Raw genomic sequence first — 18,800 nt, 5'->3', positions numbered from 1 at the left:
AGACTTATGTAGTCTTAAATTTCCTTTGTGTGTGTGAGAGAGGGATGTTTTGAAACTGCATGTGGAAGCAATATCAAAGTTAATGTCCAGCAGCTGGGTATCATCTGGAGTCTTCAGGTCAATGGCACTGACTCTTAGCAGAACTAATTTTATAATCATGGCAAAATCTCTGCAATGAACTGCAGGATAGAGCTGATTACACCACAGTAAATTCCATTTATTCTGGGAAACAGTATAAAACCATGAACATGCCTACAAATACTTAGATCACAAAGTGTACCACAGTCTAATAGCATTTATAGTAAGAAAGTTTGTGTGGAGAACACAGTGCGAATTACTGTCAGATGTTTACACTAGCATGGTTGAACGTGTCACACTTTTTCACTTTTTGTCATTTCTTAAAACATGCAAATAATTCTCAAACTCAGAAACCAAAAAAAAAAAAAAGTACTTCATGTATAAAACAGCCCCCCCCATTTGAGGTTAGATAATAGTAGAGCTTTTTGGTAGGGAATAATAACCAGAATAGTGATTTTTGCTAAGTGTCTCTTATAAGAAATAAGTATAAGAGATAATGTGTGTGTGTGTGTGTGTGTGTGTATGTGTGTGTGTTAAGGTAACAGGTGTCAAAGGTCAATTTAAAATGCTCAGTGCTAAGTCTGGGGTCTTGAAGCATGCAGCTTCTAAATAGCACAACAGACTCCCCATGTCAACATGTTAATTAGTCTTTACCGTGTTTAGCACAGGTGTGATGAGGAATGTACAAAAGACAGAAGAGTAAAATGTTGCCGCCATCAGTAATTCTTTTTGTCTTCAAAGAGAAAATACAAATTCTTACATGTTCTTTAAAAGGAAATGTTTTGTTTTCATCCTATGATTAGAATAATTTCAACAACTGCAGTAATAGGAAGCATTTTATGGATAGGAGTATAAATTCAACAAAGAGTTCTTTTCGAAAGAATCATACAGAACTTTAAAATGCTTTCAGGCATTTGTTCCCAGGCCCTGTGCAGTGGAGTTGCAGTGGGATGGGAGGGCCTGCCTGTCTGAAGAGAGTTGTCATGGCTGCTTTGAATACAAGATGCACACTTGCTCCTCACACTCAGTCTCTGATCCTCTCTGTCTTTACAGTCCCTCGTCAGTGATACATATTCTTTCTTTGTGTTTAGCGCATTCATGAGGGCAGAGGAACACTCAGGATCAGAAGGAGATGCTGCTCTTGAACTGACTGAGCAGAAAACAAACGCGATGGTCCTGGATCTCTGCCACAAACCAGGTGGCAGCAAGTACCTGCAGCAAATTTATCACATCATGCAGCTCAATGAGGTAGGGAAATGGCCTTTTTACTGAGCAATTAGGTGTGTACTGGCCTGAGGCAGCGTCTGCTGGCAGCTAAGGGTTAGCCAAGGAGGTGATAATACTTCTTAAAGTCAATACTAAACTCAATATTGCATTATTAATAGAACCTATTTAGCCATTGCTGTTCTGTATGTACAGAAAAAGGCTTCTTGAAACAATGTAGGTTTTATTTATATGATTTAAACAATAACATGCCTCATAAACTCAGTTCAGTTCTGAAATGTAGAGATGAGAGCTGTAGTTGGAATTGTGGGTTTGTGGCCCATTCCGCTGACAAATACCAGGTGAAGTCTGGTATTTGTAGAAATGAAGGATGTTTCTAAAGAGAGGCATAGCTTTTTCTGCAAGCATCATTCTTAGGTTGGTAAAGTTATATGTGATTTTAAAAAGCCTCAAAGTCATCAAGAAAACACTGAGCTTATGATTTTCTACTTCTTGCTTCTTCTTCCTCTTCCTCCTTCTTCTTTTTTAAAACAGGGTCCCACTGTTTTTCTGGCTGGACTCAAGCTCGGTGTGTAGACCAGACTGGCCTTGAAATCACAGAGGCCTGTTTGCCTTGGCCCTTTGAGTGTTGAGATTGAAGGGTTGTTAGATCATACCCAGGTTCTGCTTGTGGGCTCTCTTTAGGGCTGACTGAAAGTCCTTCCTTTGAAAGTCTTGTTCATCAGTGAAACATCCATCTTGTCAGCCAGATTGGTAAAGAAATCCTTGTGAGGACTGAGGCAGATTTTATAGTTTGTAGACCTGCGAAGCTTTGGTTATGTGGCATCACAAGCTGGAGGACGGAATTGAAGAGGATCGAGAAGTTTGATTACATATTGTCTACTAAGTATGTTAGAGCCGCCATAGTTTCACCAGCGTGACCTCCTGACCTCCTGAGCTGAGCAAGGACAACAGCTGACGAATGCCACAGCGCGCAACCCTATGCAAAGAGCTACAACTGTCAAGCAGTGCTGAGAATGTGGGAAATAGTCTTCAGGGAAGTAGCAGTGAAATAGCTTTATGACTGGGGGGTCCCTACAACATGAGGGACTCATGAAAATTTAGGTTCCAGCAATGGAAATGTTGAGAACTCTTCCTCAATCTGTCATCCTTTCTGTCTGCTGTCACGGCCACTTGCCTTGAGACCCCATTGCTATGGGAGGAGGGGTATGGGCCCATGCTTGGCTTTCTGGGTACATACTGGCTTCTGAATTCAGGCTTTTGTTTTGTGTAGCAGGCTCTTTTGTCCACTATGCCAACTCTACAGACCCAAGACACTGTTGTTTTTTTATTATCATGTGTGTACCTGTATGTTATTTGTGTGTTTCCTTTCACTTTTGTGTGGATTTCAGAGATCAAATTCAGATTACCATGTTATGTACCAAGTACTTTTATTAAATGAACCATCTAGCTAGCCCAAGAAACTGATTTTTAAGGAAAGACTCAGTGCAGCAGTATAGGGCAATACCAGAACAGGGAAGTGGGAAGGGGTAGATGGGGGAACAGGGGGAGGGAAGAGGGCTTATGTGACTTTTGGGGAGTGGGGAGCCAGAAAAGGGGAAATCATTTGAAATGTAAATAAAGAATATATAGAGTAAAAAAAAAAAAAACAGAAATCACCACAATTGATAACTACAGTAGTACTTTATTTAGATGTTTAGTATTTTAGAATCTAAAATGTGCCTTCTATAATGTACATGTCGCACATTCATGAAAGGATAGGGACACACACACACACACACACACACAAGCACAGCAAGCCAAGACTAGATGTATGGCTTCTTGTCCTATGTCTACAGCTTACTGCATGAGCCCTGAGGCCTACTCTCTGCCTTTTCAGAGGCAAACATTGAGTGTGGTTTTGGGCCAGAATATTTCAAACTTTCAACTGCTTTCCCACTCCCAGAACTCCAGCTAGTGGATGATTGGGGCAACGGCTGAGATCCTAACAAGCTCCTTGGCTGGGCACTGGCTGTTCCCTGTGCAGCTCACAAGGTAGCAAGCCTCCGGGGGGAGGAGCCCTGCCATGCTTCGGAGCTCTAACATTCCCAAATGTGTGCGAGCTGAGAAGCTGGCGAGGAAGCACATACTGTGCTATAGTCAAGTCAGGCAAACCTTTTTTACTTATTAAATGGCTTTATTAATAGCAAGCAATGGTTAGGTTGATGTAACTCTTCTAGTTAAATTTAATCTGTTGCCATCAAGAAACAGTCCCATAAAACAGACTAGGATAAGTAAGGCCAATGCCTTACTTATTTATGGGCATCAAGTGAGCTATAATGCTGGAGACTCTTTTCTTGTCCAAGACTGCACCAGCACTTCGATGATTAAAATTACATATTTTGACTTTCTATTCAGCTTTGATAGTTTTCAGTCCACAGCATGGAAATTAAGTGTGTAGGAGTTTGCGTTATAAATAATCCCACACAGAATCAGACTCACTCAGGATGCTTACTGCTCAGCTGAGCCCAAAGTAGGGAGCAAGTGTATTTAATGAATGAACAAGCAGTCTTTCCCGGGCACAGTTAGGCCCTGGAGTTATGTGTTGGTAGCCAGACATGTGACATATGAAGCCAATGACGGAACAATGCAAGTGCAAAAGATTGTGACATACCGAGCACTCATTCATCTCGTGAGGATTTGTTCAATGTTTTTAAAAATATGCAATGCATTAGGCTTAACTTGGCTTTGATAGGCATATTATGATAGTGATATGTACACTGCTATGTGTGTGCTTCTGAGTGTGTGTTTTTCCTGAGGTGAGCAGTATACTACAATCCAGATAACGCACTAGAATGGTAAGCCAGAATATAGACCACCTTATTTTTAAAAAGAATTTACTTCTCAACATTCTGACCAGAATGTCTGTCCTTGAAGGAATATTTAAAAGAACAACTGTTGGCTATGAATGGTTCAGAAGAAAAGCCACTACCCATCCGACCATTGAAGGTGACCTTGAGGAATGATGATCAGCCTCCTGCTTTTAACCCTTTCCATGTGCATAAGGTGTTCAGGGAAAGCATGCTAGATCAGGTATGTAGAAATTAAGTGTAAAATGTAACTTAAATGTATGGCTTCTGTGTGTCAGAAGTAAGAGGACACAACCTATATTTAAGTATGCATAGTCTCCCCCACCCCCACTTTTTGTTTAAGAAGAAAAAATTTATGTTTATGTGGCCTGTACAAAACATTTTGTGTTGTTTTACTGTATTTCTGTGTGAAGCTGATTCATGTGTTTAATCCATAGCACCTCACTTTTGCTGGGGGCGGCATCTGTGCCCCTGTTTCTGCAGAAGGCCCGCAGAGCCAGGCAGCTCGCCATCCAGCCCTCCAGCCCTCCCTTGACAGTCTGACCCCTCCCTAAGCACACATGTGTGCTCAGTATCTCTCTGCTTCTGTGCATGTGCTGGGTAAATGAGAACACACTTTAAATGAGCTATAAAGCATTGAGCCTCTAGTATAACTGGCATGAGATAAATTTGCTTTTTATAACCTTAGACACATCTCCAAATTTAAAATGGATTTCCTAATGACTATAAGGCAAAAACATTTAGAATAAAGCCAGCATGATAAATACAGTTTATTTTTTTAAAGTCAGATCTTTGTCATTCTTTAGCTGTGCTCTTCAGTAATTTCATTAAAAAGATTATCTTTCCACAAAATATGCAGATAGAATCTCTTTTGATTTGTTTACTCTCCTCTCCTCCTCCCCTTCTTCCTCCTTCTCCTTCTCTCTCTCTCTCTCTCTCTCTCTCTCTCTCCCTCCCTCCCTCCCTCCCTCCCTCCCTCTTCCTCTCCTTTATTTCTCAGAACCTTCTTGATAGACAACTTGAACTAGCAGGGCAGAAGAGAAGGATTGCTTGACCTAGAGTGCTGATGAAAATAAGAATTAAGTCTCCAGCCTAATTTGGCATGCAGATAATACTTTAACCATGCCTGGTACACCCTCCCTCCACATTCATCAATACTGAAGTGGAGTAAGACCTTCAAATGCTGACAACCCGGGGCGAATTCTCCTGCTCTGTGACAGGGTTGTAGCGCTCGATTTATCAGCACTGACAAGGGATAGCTCTGGTTAGATTTCAAAGATCATGCCGGAGTCTTATTATCGAAACCACTTAATTTCGCAGAGCAAAAGCTTCTGTAAGACTTTTAAACATAATGCATAAAGTATAGATTATTGGCTGCTTTTTTATACTGCACAATAAATTGCTCTAAATCATGAATAATTATTGTATCTATTAAATCATTCTTACTTCATTTAATAATATCATGGTAATATTAAATATCATACTAACCAAGTTCTGAATTATTAGATTACTTATCACAGTAATTTTTCTCCTGATTCTGCTGTGAAATTATCTGTTGCAAGACAAGAATCATATATGTTATTTACGCTTGGAAGTCCTTATAATGTTCCCTTTAGAACATTTTCTTAACAACAACAGCAACAAAAACAATAGTGTACCCTTTTAATTAAGCCATGCCTTAGTTTAAGGCTTGGGACTTAGCAAGATCTCTTGTGTAGTCCACACTTAGATACTAAAAATCAAGCTGTACAGCTGTAGGCCAGGCAACAAGAGAGTGAGCTACTGCTCCCTTCTCCGAGTCCCCCACACAGCGAAATTCGTGGGGCAAATGCTCTTAACACTTGGAAAAATAATAAATCAAGAAATTGATTTATATTTTTATAAATAATGACTATATCCCCCAATGGATTTTCAAATTAATTGCTGTCTTATTGGAATAAACACCTCCTTCTGTGGACATGATTGATGTTATCTGTTGAAGTCCTTGTTCTGAGCCCCCTCCTTCCTAGTTAGTGTATCACAGCTGGAGCCTTAATTTACTGATCATATTAATTCTGATTAATAACTAACAATAGTGTCTTCTCATTTATGAACAGGCGGTTACAGCGACATGGTGCTGGGACTGGTCAAACTTGCTGCCAAATTACCTAGGACTGAATAAGATCACCTTCGGCGCACTACTCAAAAACAGGTGATAAGTCTGAGCTCCGGGGCCGGGGGTGTAGGATGAATGTCAGTTTTGAGAGAAGTGAAAGCATTTTATTTGCAGGGTAATCTCTTGTTTTGCTTCACGAGTTGCTCATCTTAAAAGATATGACTAAGGATAGGTACATCTTCCAAATTCTGTTTTCCATAATGAAGTTGCAAAATTAGTTGGTTCTGTGTTAAATATTTTTGACTTTGTATATTTGAGTAGTTCGGTATTATAAACACAAAAATTACTGACCAGAAAGTCATTATCAGAGTTTATCATTGCTTACAGAAATTCACGAATGCCTGCAAAACGGCAGAACAAATCAGCTAGTGTACTCAGGACAAATGGACGCAAGACTGTCCAGATGGAGGTTTTACTTTGGCACTATCTTACTGTGCCTTTGCTTGCACGTGGCTTTAACCAAATGCACACATACGTGCACTTTTTTTGTTCATATGTCAACGTTAGGCTTACAACTAAGTATGAGAATCAATTTCTGTTTAACCTTTGTGGTGTGTCTCCATATATTGCAAAAATATCGAATACTATTTCCTTATAAAACAAATGAAAAGAACATAGAAGTGTCTGATCCTTCAGAAATATTAGCTTATGTTAGGAGAATATCTAAGGGAGGTTGAAGTAGTTCCCAAATGAGAGTTCATAAGAAACAAACAAAAAAACCAACAAAAAGTCACCAATGTATGAATGATGATTAAAAGTTATACCCCAGATATATGGTCACAATAGTATTCTAATATTTTGCCTGTAAATGAAGATTCCTCACCTATTAGGACAAAGTTGCAGAAATGTCTAGCTTCCTTTTGAATGACATAGCCTTTCCCCCAGCTCGCAGCCTCATGCCATTCACTCCAGGATCTGGAGGAAGTACTCTGGTCTTGTCCCTAGCTTATATGGAAATGAGGAATGGGCTGCTGAAAGGAGACCAGATCCCCTCTTGTACCAAATTATATGGTGTGTATGTAACATTACATTTTTACTTGGAAAGACACTTTTGCAAAGACACACTTTTGCCTACTGCTATTTGGAAAGTTTTGAGTTTATGCAGATTAACCATTATAATTTCCTAATTTTTCCTCAGTTAGGAATTTCTGTTTCTAATCAACTAAATGGTACTCTAAGTTCAGTACATCCTTCAAAACTTATCCAAGCCTAAGAAATTTGTTTTAGCTGAAATTTTGTATTGTTATCTGTGATTAATATGTATATTTTTAATAATATATATCAGTTACATCACTAGATATTAAAGTCTATTTCCCTGAGATATGTACAAGAGGGAATAGGAGGGAGAACCCTGCAGATTTACTATGGAATAATAGGTCAGAACAGTACCCTTGAAAACGACTTAGGAATATTTAATAAAAGCAGCTAGACTCTCATGTTAGTGAGAACCTTGGATTTTTAAAGACTATGAAAAGCATTCTACTGAAAACTATGAGATACCACCACAACAATGAGCCTAATTGATTCACCCCACGATGGTGAGAGACTCCTAGAATAGTATCAGCATTCACTTCAGCTATTTTAATCTTATTTATGAGTTTGGATTGATAATGAGGTAGTAAGGAATTGGTTTATGTTATTTTCCCTAAAACTCTGAAGCACTCTCTCTTTTGACCTATCTGAAAATGTTGACTTTTAAAAAGTGTTTTGAGTTTTTCAATAGTGTTGATTATCTGAAAGGTACATCTTGGAAAGTGAGACTGCAGAACAAGGACCCCTGGTATGCGGGCTATGCACCCCATCCAGTGTCTGCATGGAGTCCCTGCTTTCAGGATCTCCTTAGTGCTAGGCAAGGCCAAAGCGAGGAGTACAGAGCAGCTTAGCTGTGTATGCTCGGTCCTTGCCAAGTCACCAACGACATGAACAACTAACTCTTTTTCTGCTCCTTTTCTTGGAAATAACATTGTACTGATTGTGCCTTATGTGCATAAATGAGACTGTGACTGTTGTCTACAGACATAATGCTATGGAGCACACTGAAGTCAATATACAAATATAAACAATGTTTAGAAACACTGCACTCACATGATTCCTTTCTAAGCTCTCTTGTGACCTAACAGACAAGCATGAGAAAGCAGGGCTCCTGGGCTCCCAGGAGCTCATTTTTGTCTAGAGATTTCCATACAGATAGAATGAAATTATTTAACTACTCCATGGAGTTTATATGCCAAAAGTGTTAAAATATTTGTAAGCAAGGATGCAGGAAGGTGTCCAGTGACACTTCAGTCAAGTTAGAACACTAGGGAGATGGTGACTACTCTTGTAATGTATAAGACCCTATGTTTTATTTGCTTCTAAATTAAATAAATTTATACTTACAGAAATAAAAAAAATAGTTGTAGACTCCAGACCAAGTTTATGGTAATTCTAGGCCTAAATCAATAGTTGAGGCTAGACAAAACAGCTACTAGGACAACCAAGGAGAAAGCATCAAGAACCAAGAGGACATTCTGAGATAAGTAGTCCAAGTTGAATACTTAGGAGGTAGTTTGAAGGTATTCAAGAAAAATATGGGTGCCAGACACGCCTATATCTAGAATAATTTTGGCTTTCATTGTACAGGCTGGTTCTGTACTGATGCCAAAGGCAGAATAAGGCTTAAAGTGCCCCCCTCAGTCCTTGTCAGGGATGTGCCCTGTGTTCCATCAGTACCCTCACATGTAAGATGCTCTCTCTAATCCACAATACTCTGTAGGTTGCATTCCTCACGTACCTGGGATGCTCTCTCTATATTATTTGACATAGTAAGTTTCCTCAGCAGTTTACAAGACCACCACCATGCTGTCTGAGGCAAATATTACCTTCTGTCAGTGACTCTGCTTTCCTTACTACCCACTTTAAAGGACCACATGTGTCACCCTACATTCTGCTCTCTGTGAGGTTTAGCTCATTATAATCTGAAATCTAAATTTTTATTTAATTATTTTAATCTTATGCTTTACAATAAAGTATAAGCGGTATAAGATTAGCACCACAGCTGCCTTGTTTTAACAGTAAGAGCAATGCCTGGGACAGTCCTGGCACATAGTGGGCTCCAAGTAGCACTCGCTAAAATATTAATTAATAAATGAGGACAAGGAATAGACAGGAAAAAGTTGGCTCCTGACAGGTGAGCACAGGGTGGGATGTCCCTAAATGTGATTCTATATAAATGGCCATGTAGGTATACGAAATGTTCTCTGTTAGATGATATTCAATGAAAAAAGATACCATTGTATATTTTTCCTCCACACTTTCAAACTTTTGATAGAAGTCAGTTTCATTCTAATTTTTCTGCTTGAAATGTCTGCTTTATCTTTATTATTTTTATTATGTGAAATTTGGCTGAGATTAAAAGAACAGGAAGCTTGTCTTTATTTTTGATTAATTGGCCCACTTTAAGTCACTACCCTGTCAACAACAAAGCCTGCTTATTCATTCTCTGAGATTCATAAGTCTTTCAACATTTGAGTGAAAGGGTCTGTGTCTGTTAGATATCACTAAACCTATGAGGGATAAACTTCAAGGTGGAGATAGCTGCCAACAGTATCTAGTCTAGACTTTGCAAATGAATTATTAGTGATTTATTTTCTGAGGCATTTGAAAAAACAGAAGTATCAGAAATCTTACGAGATTTATGTATCTATCGAGATTTATCTTACGAGATTATGTATATCATTGATACACATACATCCTGAATGTGTATCAATGATATACGTATCTTAACATGTTTGACATTACAGAAACTTGGAGATTCAGAGACCCAGCACATAGGTCAGTTCTACACATTTCCCTTTAGTGCTCTCGAAGAGTAAGCACTATAACTCTACACTGATCTTTTGAAATAATAAAAGTTCTTATGTCTGCTCCTTACTATTCCAATTCTACCTTCATCCTCTCTCTTTACAATAAATTTGGTGCACAGAGTGGAGGCAGTGACTGCATTTCTGGAGCGGACATGGAAGGCTGTGTTCCTCCCTCTGTGGCAAAGCTCCAGTTTGCCATGTGATATTGTTTGCCATGTCTGTGGGACAGATCCATGTTGCTTCTCTCTCTTTACCTTATTTTCTCAGATGAGTTCCCAAGAATTGTGTTGAAAAATGTCTGTGAATAGTAGAGTGCTGTGCTATTTTAACTGTCTAAATATACTGCATATGAGTTTGGCTTCAAGTTGAGCAAACACAATTAAATATGATGGCAGGAACAGCCGAAGGGGTGGTAGTGGCAGATTTCTGGCTAGCACTTTGGGGCTTTTCCAGGTGGACAATAACCATGAGTCTGAGAGGAAAGCAAGATTAGAAAATGTGTGGAAAAGGAGCAGTTGATCTGTGGATTTGCTTGCCTTTAATAATATTAAGAGACTTTACCCTGTATCAAATGATAGTGTGTGCCCTACCATGGATAGAGAGCAGGAATTATTGTCTCCGGCCTCAAATTGCACAGCCTGCACTCCCAAGTGGCCATTAGTAGGCACCATTGCTGTTAATGCAATGTTTATGGTGGCTTAAAGCAGTAAATTGCTGGCAGAGCAGCAAGCTGCATGCTTATGGAGAAGTGGATTAAGGAAAGAGGAGCTGCAGATCTTTGAATATACATCTACCAGTTCCTGCACGCATTACCTATACCATGGCTTTCAGATTTACTGTTTAGCTATTTGCTGCTGTCTGATTCTGGTTTTTTTTGTTGTTGTTGTTCTGTTCTGTTTGTTTGTTTGTTTGTTTTGTCATGTTTCCACTCCACAGAGGACCAATTTCCCTCACTTCCACCAAAAGGGTTCAGCCTCAGTTATTCTCGCCTTGTTTTGTTTTCTTAGACAGAAAACTATGCTCCAATCCAGAATTCCTACAGCATCATGGTGTTTTCAAAGAGATTCCCATATATAAACTTAGGATGAATAAATTTAACTCTGGAGCTGAAGGTACACTAACAAAACAGACTCATGAATACACTCTTGTGAGAAATATGTATGTCGGTTCTTTGTAGTATATAAAACATTCTCACAAAATTATACCTTGACTTTTATTGTAACATGTAATGAAAGACAGGTATGAAGGACATTGCAAAGCATTAAATATCATGGCCAAGGCCACAGATATTAAATGGCAGCAGGTCCTCAAATGGAGCAATCCTTACTTCTGTCTGGTGATTTATGCAGTACTTCCTACTCCGGGTCAGTTCTGCTCTGCTTCTCCCCTTCCCTCTCCTCTCCTCCCCTCTCCTTTACTTCCCTCCCTTCTCCTTCCTTATCCCTTCTCCCCTTCCCTCTCCTCTCCTCCCCTCTCCTTTACTTCCCTCCCTTCTCCTTCCTTCTCCCTTCTCTCCTCGCCTCTCCTCTCCTCCTCTCCCCTCTCCTCCCCTCTCTTCTCCTCCCCTCCCCTCTTCTCCCCTCTCCTCTCCTTTCCTGTCCTCTCCCCTCCCCTCTCTGCTCTTCTCCTCTCCTCCCCTCTCCTTTCCTCCCCTCCCTTCTCCTCCCTTCTCCCTCCCCTCCTCCCCTCTCCTTTCCTCTTCTCCCTTCTCCTCCCCTCTCCTCTCCTCCCCTCCCCTCTCCTCCCCTCTCCTCCCCTCTCCTCTCCTTTCCCGTCCTCTTCCCTCCCCTCTCCTCTCTCCTCTCCTTTCCTCTCTTCTCTTTTCCTCTCCTGTTATCTCCTTTTCCTCTTCTTTCTTTCTTCTTTTGAGCTGTATACTTCTTGCATCAATATTTGTGATAGTGAAGACAATGCAGTGACTATGGCTTGAAAAACTGAACTTGTTTCACAAACATGTGTTAACTATAATCCTATAGTAAACTTATACATCAATGACATTATTATTTTACTAGTAATAAAGGCAAGTCACAGAGTCACAGAACTCTAAATAATGGGATAAGATTCTGATTTCAATTCATGTTTGTGACTACTTTTGTCTAATGGTTCTATAGAGCTCTGCTTTAGCCAACACATTCTCAAACATCTACTGGGGTCAAGAAATTTATTTGAAATAAAGTAACAATTTTCTAGGGAACATACAGAAACCCTGATGGACGGAAGAACATTTCAGTTGGCCCAGGACCACTTATATGGTGGATTCTTATGAGATATGACTATACCACCAACAGTGAAGTCTTCTTAGCTTGTGTACTCTGTGATCTTAGGACAATTACAAAATGCCTAATGACACATTTCTCAGAATGCTCCCCCATCATAAAGCAACACAGTACTCTAGTTTTACAAGATGGGTCTTATAGTGTTACCAACACACGTGATAACTAATGTAATAAGACTCAAGTTATTTACTAATTTTCCATAGTTCTTACTAAAAGTCCAATTTTGTTTTTGTTATCTATAATTCTTTTGAGAATGAGAGACCTCTCTGTTGAAACATTGAAAGAGAATGGACATGGACTGGACTGGCTTCAGGGCTGGGACTGGACGTTCACTAGGGATTTGAGAAGATCGCCAGTGTCTTGATACAGTAATAGGAACGTACAACTATTAAAGGTCATTAAGGACTCTGAGGTAGGAGGACATAGTGGATATGGAAAACAGGTTCTTATATATGGCAAGATTAAATAACTGAATTATGTAAGTTAACAAGGATGCAATTTACACAAGGCCTCCATTCCTTGACTGAGAAAATAGACAACCTAAATAAATACGTTAAATGCTATTGACAGGAATGCTGAATTGGCAACATTTTGATGAAAGGAAGGCATAATAATTTTCTCAAAAGCAGCCTTGGGAGAATTTTTGCTTGTCAGATTGAACCAAAATTTACTTTGTAATAAATTTTCACCTACCTAATTATGCATTCACATACTGGTACTTTGGGGTTCTTGAATGGATCAAAAGCTATTTAAAACTTGCTTGCACACTCTCTTTTCAATGGCTACTCTTTAAGTATTTCCCCTGTCAAATACTATTCTGACTCCAAAGCCTCTGTCATAGTCTCCTGTAAAAAGATTTAACACAGGTTCTATCGGGAGTAGGCCCATTGATTCAGTCTGAGTGAAAATGAAAATATTGCGGACAGCTTGAAGGCATATTAATCATCAATCACACTTTCTTTATGTTGCTAGCAACATAAAATGAGGATGTGATACCTTTGAAGATATTTTCCTATGATGTAATTTGAGATAAAATTATATCTCATAAATATAATTAAAAACTATAGCAAATATGAACAACTATTAGTAATACTGTTCCTCTCCTTTGTATATAACATATTGATGATTTTCCAAGTATACTGTGGTACTTTAAGGCTTACCATGAGTACGATGCTTAGAACTGTATTACCTCCTCTTTATGTAAGTGCCGTTCCCACCCTTATATACCTAGGGGTCCATTTCTAAATGTGTTCTCTTTGCTCATACAATGAAGTCTTCGAGAAAGCCTTTCAAAATCAAGGTAATTTAGTACTCTGAATATTTATGTCAATGTTGAAATTTATTTTGTTCTAAAATATAAAATATATACATATGTTATTTCAAATGATAAAATTGATCAAATATAGAATATAAAATACCTCTCTCTGGCTCTTCAATCACATAAAATTCTTTCCACTTGTAAATGCATGAAACATTTGGCTTTATTAATTTGGGATTATAAGCCATCTAAGGGATATTCCACATTTCTGTTTTACAAATTTGTCAACTAAAAATTATAATATTGGCTCCTTGTAGTGAAACACATGGAATTTAATTCATATTATCCACTCATTTCCCCTCTTCTCCATGCTCTTCTAAAAGCTAATTTTTGTTCTTTTTTTAGCCATCCTTACACAGTATGTTATAACCATGGCAGGGTGCTCACTCTCCCTCAGTTACAAGTCGACTCATGGTATACTGAGAGAGAGTGGAGGCCACTGATGGGGGAGGGGCTCATACAGTGAACAGAATGAAGGACTCTTGGGGAGTTGAGCACTTCCTCAAATCTGCAATTGAGAACTCTGTGTAGATGAAAAGGAAAGGAAAGGAAAGGAAAGGAGGGGAGGAGAGGGGAGGGGAGGGGACGGGAGGGGAGGAGAGGAGAGGAAAGGAAAGGAAAAAGGAAAGGAAAGGAAAAGGGAAAGGAAAGAAAAAACAAAACAAAAGAAGCCCTCTGCTTCGCTCAACTGACCTCTCGCCGTCTCTCAGTTCTGCTCATCTAGGATTAACCCATGATCATCATTAAGTCTTTCTCCTGTATCCAGAAATCTCAGCACCTCCATTGTCCAAAATCCCAGGGCATCCACAAATGAAGTGATCCATGATAATCTTTGACATTTGTCATCTTGTGGCATCACTAATACATTTGACACCTGTCATCCCTGGGGTGAGGCCATCTCCAGTGCCTCCTGCTTGTGACTGGCACCATAAAGCATGTTCTTAAGAAAATGAAGCCATTAGGTCCATGTTCAGGTTCTAGCCTAAATGTGTTGTACGGGGATTGCTTCCTTTTAGAACATACCTTGTGATGCCACCTGAGGGAACAAATACTTTTCATATATTTATTTTGATGCAAAACTTTATTCTAGATCATGTGATACCTTTGAAGATATTTCCTTATGATATAATTTTGAGATAAAATTATATATCATAAATATAAGTAAAAATTATAGCAAATATGAGCAACTATTAATAATACTGTTCATCTCCTTTGTATATGACATATTGATGATTTTCCAAGTATACTGTGGTACTTTCAAGGCTCACCATGAGTATGATGCTTAAAAGAACTGTATTACCTCCTCTTTCTGTAAGTGCCATTCCTACCCTAACATACCTAGGAGTCCATTTCTAAATATTTTCTCTTTTAAGTGAGAAAAAGGACAAATGTTGAGATTTACATAATATATAAAAACATATAATATTCATTTTTTCTACAAAGCCTTTCTATAGCTACAAAGAAAGGCTTTTAGTTTCCTGCTATTGGGAAGCTTGAGAATCCATTTTTATAAAATGACCACTCAGGGCTAATGAGTTAAACCTAGTAACAGTAAGAATCCTGAGGTCTGGCATTCTGGCCAGATGTGTAATGGCACCAGGAACTGGGAAAAGGCTCTGCTGTTTACCACCCACATGTCCAGAAGGCTTTCTTCTCAGTATTATGCCTTTGCTGTTTATATCAGCTTCAACCCAAATCCAGAGATGAAGAGCTACTTGTCCGTGTCAACATGTCAAACTGTAAAGGCTTGTGAAGACTTAGCATTCCCTACAAGTAAGTTTGGATAAAGGAGTCTAGATGCTTGGTATTTTATTGTTCAGGGAAAATGTTTTCTGACAGACATGAGAAGAGTACGATATAACCCACAAAAATATACCAGGCTGCTTTAAAAAGTTCTGTCCTGCTCTTCAGTGCAGCAGGGAAGACACTGGGTGAGGGGATGTGGGGCTGCTTATTTGTGTATTCATCAGACAGTCACTGTGCACAGCAGACAAACAGAAAAATCAACAGCTCCTGCTCTCATAGACCTCAGAGTCAGATGTAGGTAAATATCTTATAAACCAAAGCAATGGAGATAGCTATCACAAGGGTTCACCAAGTTTCTATAGAACTGCAACAGAAGGTTATAGTAGAGGGACGATTCAAATAGTAGAGAGAACGTCAGAAAATGTCGAATAAACTGTTATCAGTACACCTTATATTTGACAACAAATGTTGTACGTAGGTTCACATCAGCAAATTGTAGTATTTTAGAGGGTTCTGGAATGTTTGGGACATGGGATGTAGTAAGCAGATGGAGACAACTAAGGGTCAAGCTTGTGGGGGCTTGGGGGAGGGGCGCAGGGTACCTGCTTTTGGTAGTAACCAGAAATTTCTGTCATTTCTGTCAGGATAGGAGGTTTCAGCCACATACTTCTGCTTTGATGAACTCCGCTACCATAATAAGAACAGAGGACCCACAATGAATCCTTTCTCCTTTATATTGTCTCTCTCAGGTGTACTGTGTCAGAGATGGGAGAGTACAATACAGCCTAAGTCGGAGGCATTGTGATCAGAGTTCAGCACACATGACATCAAAGCGTGGGAATATTGGTGCTATGGTTTGCACCCAAAATGTCCCTGAAAGGCTCATGTGTTGGAAGCTAGCTCTCCAGCATGTGCTCCTTGGACAGTAGTGGAGCTGATGGGAAGCAGGGCCTAGCAGAAGGAATTGCTCTGCAAAGGTACACTTAGAACCCAGCCCCTTCTGCTTCCATATTACCATGAACTAAGAAGCTTTTCCATACTATTTATTCCCTTGCACAATGTCTTGTTTCACCACAGGCACCTAACCAACAACTGAAATCTCTGAATTGAGGATGGATAATAATCCCTTTATGTTATTAAGTTGCCTATCTCAGGTTGTAGTGACAGGAAGCTGTGTGATACAGGTGGACCATGGCATAAATGCCATTTTAGCAAAGCAGGGTTTTCTTCACTACATTCTGACTGCTGAGTTAGTTCTATTCACAACAAAGAGATAAGTGGGTGTGTACTGCTGCTTGGGACAGAGTTTCAGACTGCGTTCAGGAAGGAGGACGGTAAAGATGTGGGGCATAGTCCTCTCAGGTCTTTTACTGAAGAATGTTGAAAGAGTGTGACTCCTTCTTTCAAAATCTTGACCTGATATGAGCCTGTAGCTTGTTGGACGAGAGTAACACAGTTGCAGGGCCCTGCACTGCATAGATCAAGTGGCCTTGGAGTCTGCTACTAAAATCCAACCTGCCTCATTTTGCACAGCTTCAAGTGGATGCACGATCCTAAGGACATTTTTGTCATGTGATTAATGACTCTTGTGTCAAGATGTGCTAGTTTAATAGCTGCATTGGTAAGGTAGGAAAAGTGTACCTGATTTGTCTTGCTCTTTGTCATTCTGTTCTTACAGTCTGTTCTGGAGTGGCACAGTCTGCTATTTAGTGCATAAGTGGGAATGCCCAAGAGAGGCGGGTCTGTGTCTCCAATAGTCAGCACGTTCAGGATTCTGCTCCAAACTGACTCTTCTCAGGTGACCATACATTCAATTTATAGTTACCAGTGGATATCTGAAGATGAAATGAGGGAAAATTGTTTGCTGATTAGTTGTTCCATTTTAACTTTTAGCTAAATCTAGCAAAGATTTTAAAGCTAAAGCTGTGTTTCAGCATATATATATATATATATATATATATATATATATATATACACACACACACACGTATAGATGCTCCTTCATAACAATTATGAAATGCTTATTAGACTTATGCACTCATTGAAAATAATGTTATTTTACAAAGTAAAAGCATCCCTAATTTTGCTACAAGGAAGAATATTTGTTTCCTCTCACAGATTTTATTTAATAATTTTACTTCTTTAAAAGGAAAACAGCACACAATTTGGAAATGCAATTTTCCTGAACTGCTCAGTTTGTCGATGTTCTTCATTGTCGTCATTGTGCTGTGGTGGAGGGTTGCCATACGTACAAATGTGTGGCTTCTCTCCCCAGAGGCAGCAGATGGTGTAACTAATGTGAACTTTGGTGCAGGATTTATCATGAAAGATGTTATCGAGGACTGCAGGAGATGGGAGTCCTGCCCTCAAAAAGCATTGACTCTTATCCCAGTTGGATCATTATGAAATTCAAATTTAATTATTTTAAAGTATAAAGAACTTAAAAGTTTTAAAAGGCTTGAGTATGTTTAAATGATCACTTTTTCGTTCTCCTTTTAGCTTTTATGGAAAAATATTTCATCTAGAAGCCATTTGGATTATGTGTTACCAAATCTTTTGTTATTATAACAAAGTACATGAGATAATCAACTTAAAATGAGAAAAGGCTTGTTTTAGCTCACAGTAGGTTTCACAATTCTCTTTGAAGGAACATTCCAATGACCTCAAAGCACCCCATCACCTTTCAATAGCCCTCTTTGCTGGGTGTTTACAATGCAAACCTTATAGGCCTTTGGGGCACTTTAGATCCTGGCTATAACAATTTATTCCAAGTATATATGCAAGTTTTTTTTTTTTTTTTGGTTGCCTCATTGTTGGAAGATGACCCAACCTCTTAACAGGATATGGTTTGGGGAAGGGTCTGGATTTGTACCATAGTCTATGAACCAAAATTCCGCTGTGAAAGTCTCATATATTCATGTACCCTAAGCAAACACTGTATTTGTTAAGCCAAAGCCAGAGTTCAAGTGTATTAACCTACTCCGAAAAATACCACTTAAAGCATATCTGGTCTCCTCTCCTTATAATAGAAAAAAACCGTTTAGTTGGAAATCCCTTTGTGGTGTGTTTCCATCTGTGCTGTGAACCATGATGTCCTTGTTCTGGTAACAGAGAATAACACTTCGCCAGTTACTCAGTATCCTTTTGAATCTCTTTAAAGAGAACCTTTATGCCTTCCATTCCCAAATAGAAAGGAATTTGGAGTTATGATAGTTATGATAGTGATTTTTCACAAATGCTGTGATTAATTAGTAATGTCTGCCACAGATAGGAGTAGAAGATAGTATGTTTGTGTGTCAACCAGAAAAG

At 39.1% G+C, this 18,800-nt stretch overlaps 1 protein-coding gene across 1 annotated transcript in view; it reads left to right on the top strand.

The window, feature by feature from the left end:
* Kiaa0825 (KIAA0825 ortholog) overlaps positions 1–18,800 on the top strand; it is a 465,970-nt gene that overhangs the window by 217,492 nt on the left and 229,678 nt on the right. Inside the window, exons 18-20 of the mRNA XM_052159485.1 lie at positions 1,170–1,326; positions 4,219–4,374; positions 6,248–6,342. Coding sequence (XP_052015445.1) covers positions 1,170–1,326; positions 4,219–4,374; positions 6,248–6,342 — 408 coding nt within the window. The remainder of the gene's footprint in view (positions 1–1,169; positions 1,327–4,218; positions 4,375–6,247; positions 6,343–18,800) is intronic.

This window comes from Apodemus sylvaticus, chromosome 16 (genome assembly GCF_947179515.1).
Source record: "Apodemus sylvaticus chromosome 16, mApoSyl1.1, whole genome shotgun sequence".
Lineage (NCBI taxonomy): Eukaryota > Metazoa > Chordata > Mammalia > Rodentia > Muridae > Apodemus > Apodemus sylvaticus.
This window is presented reverse-complemented; position numbering and strand designations above follow the sequence as displayed.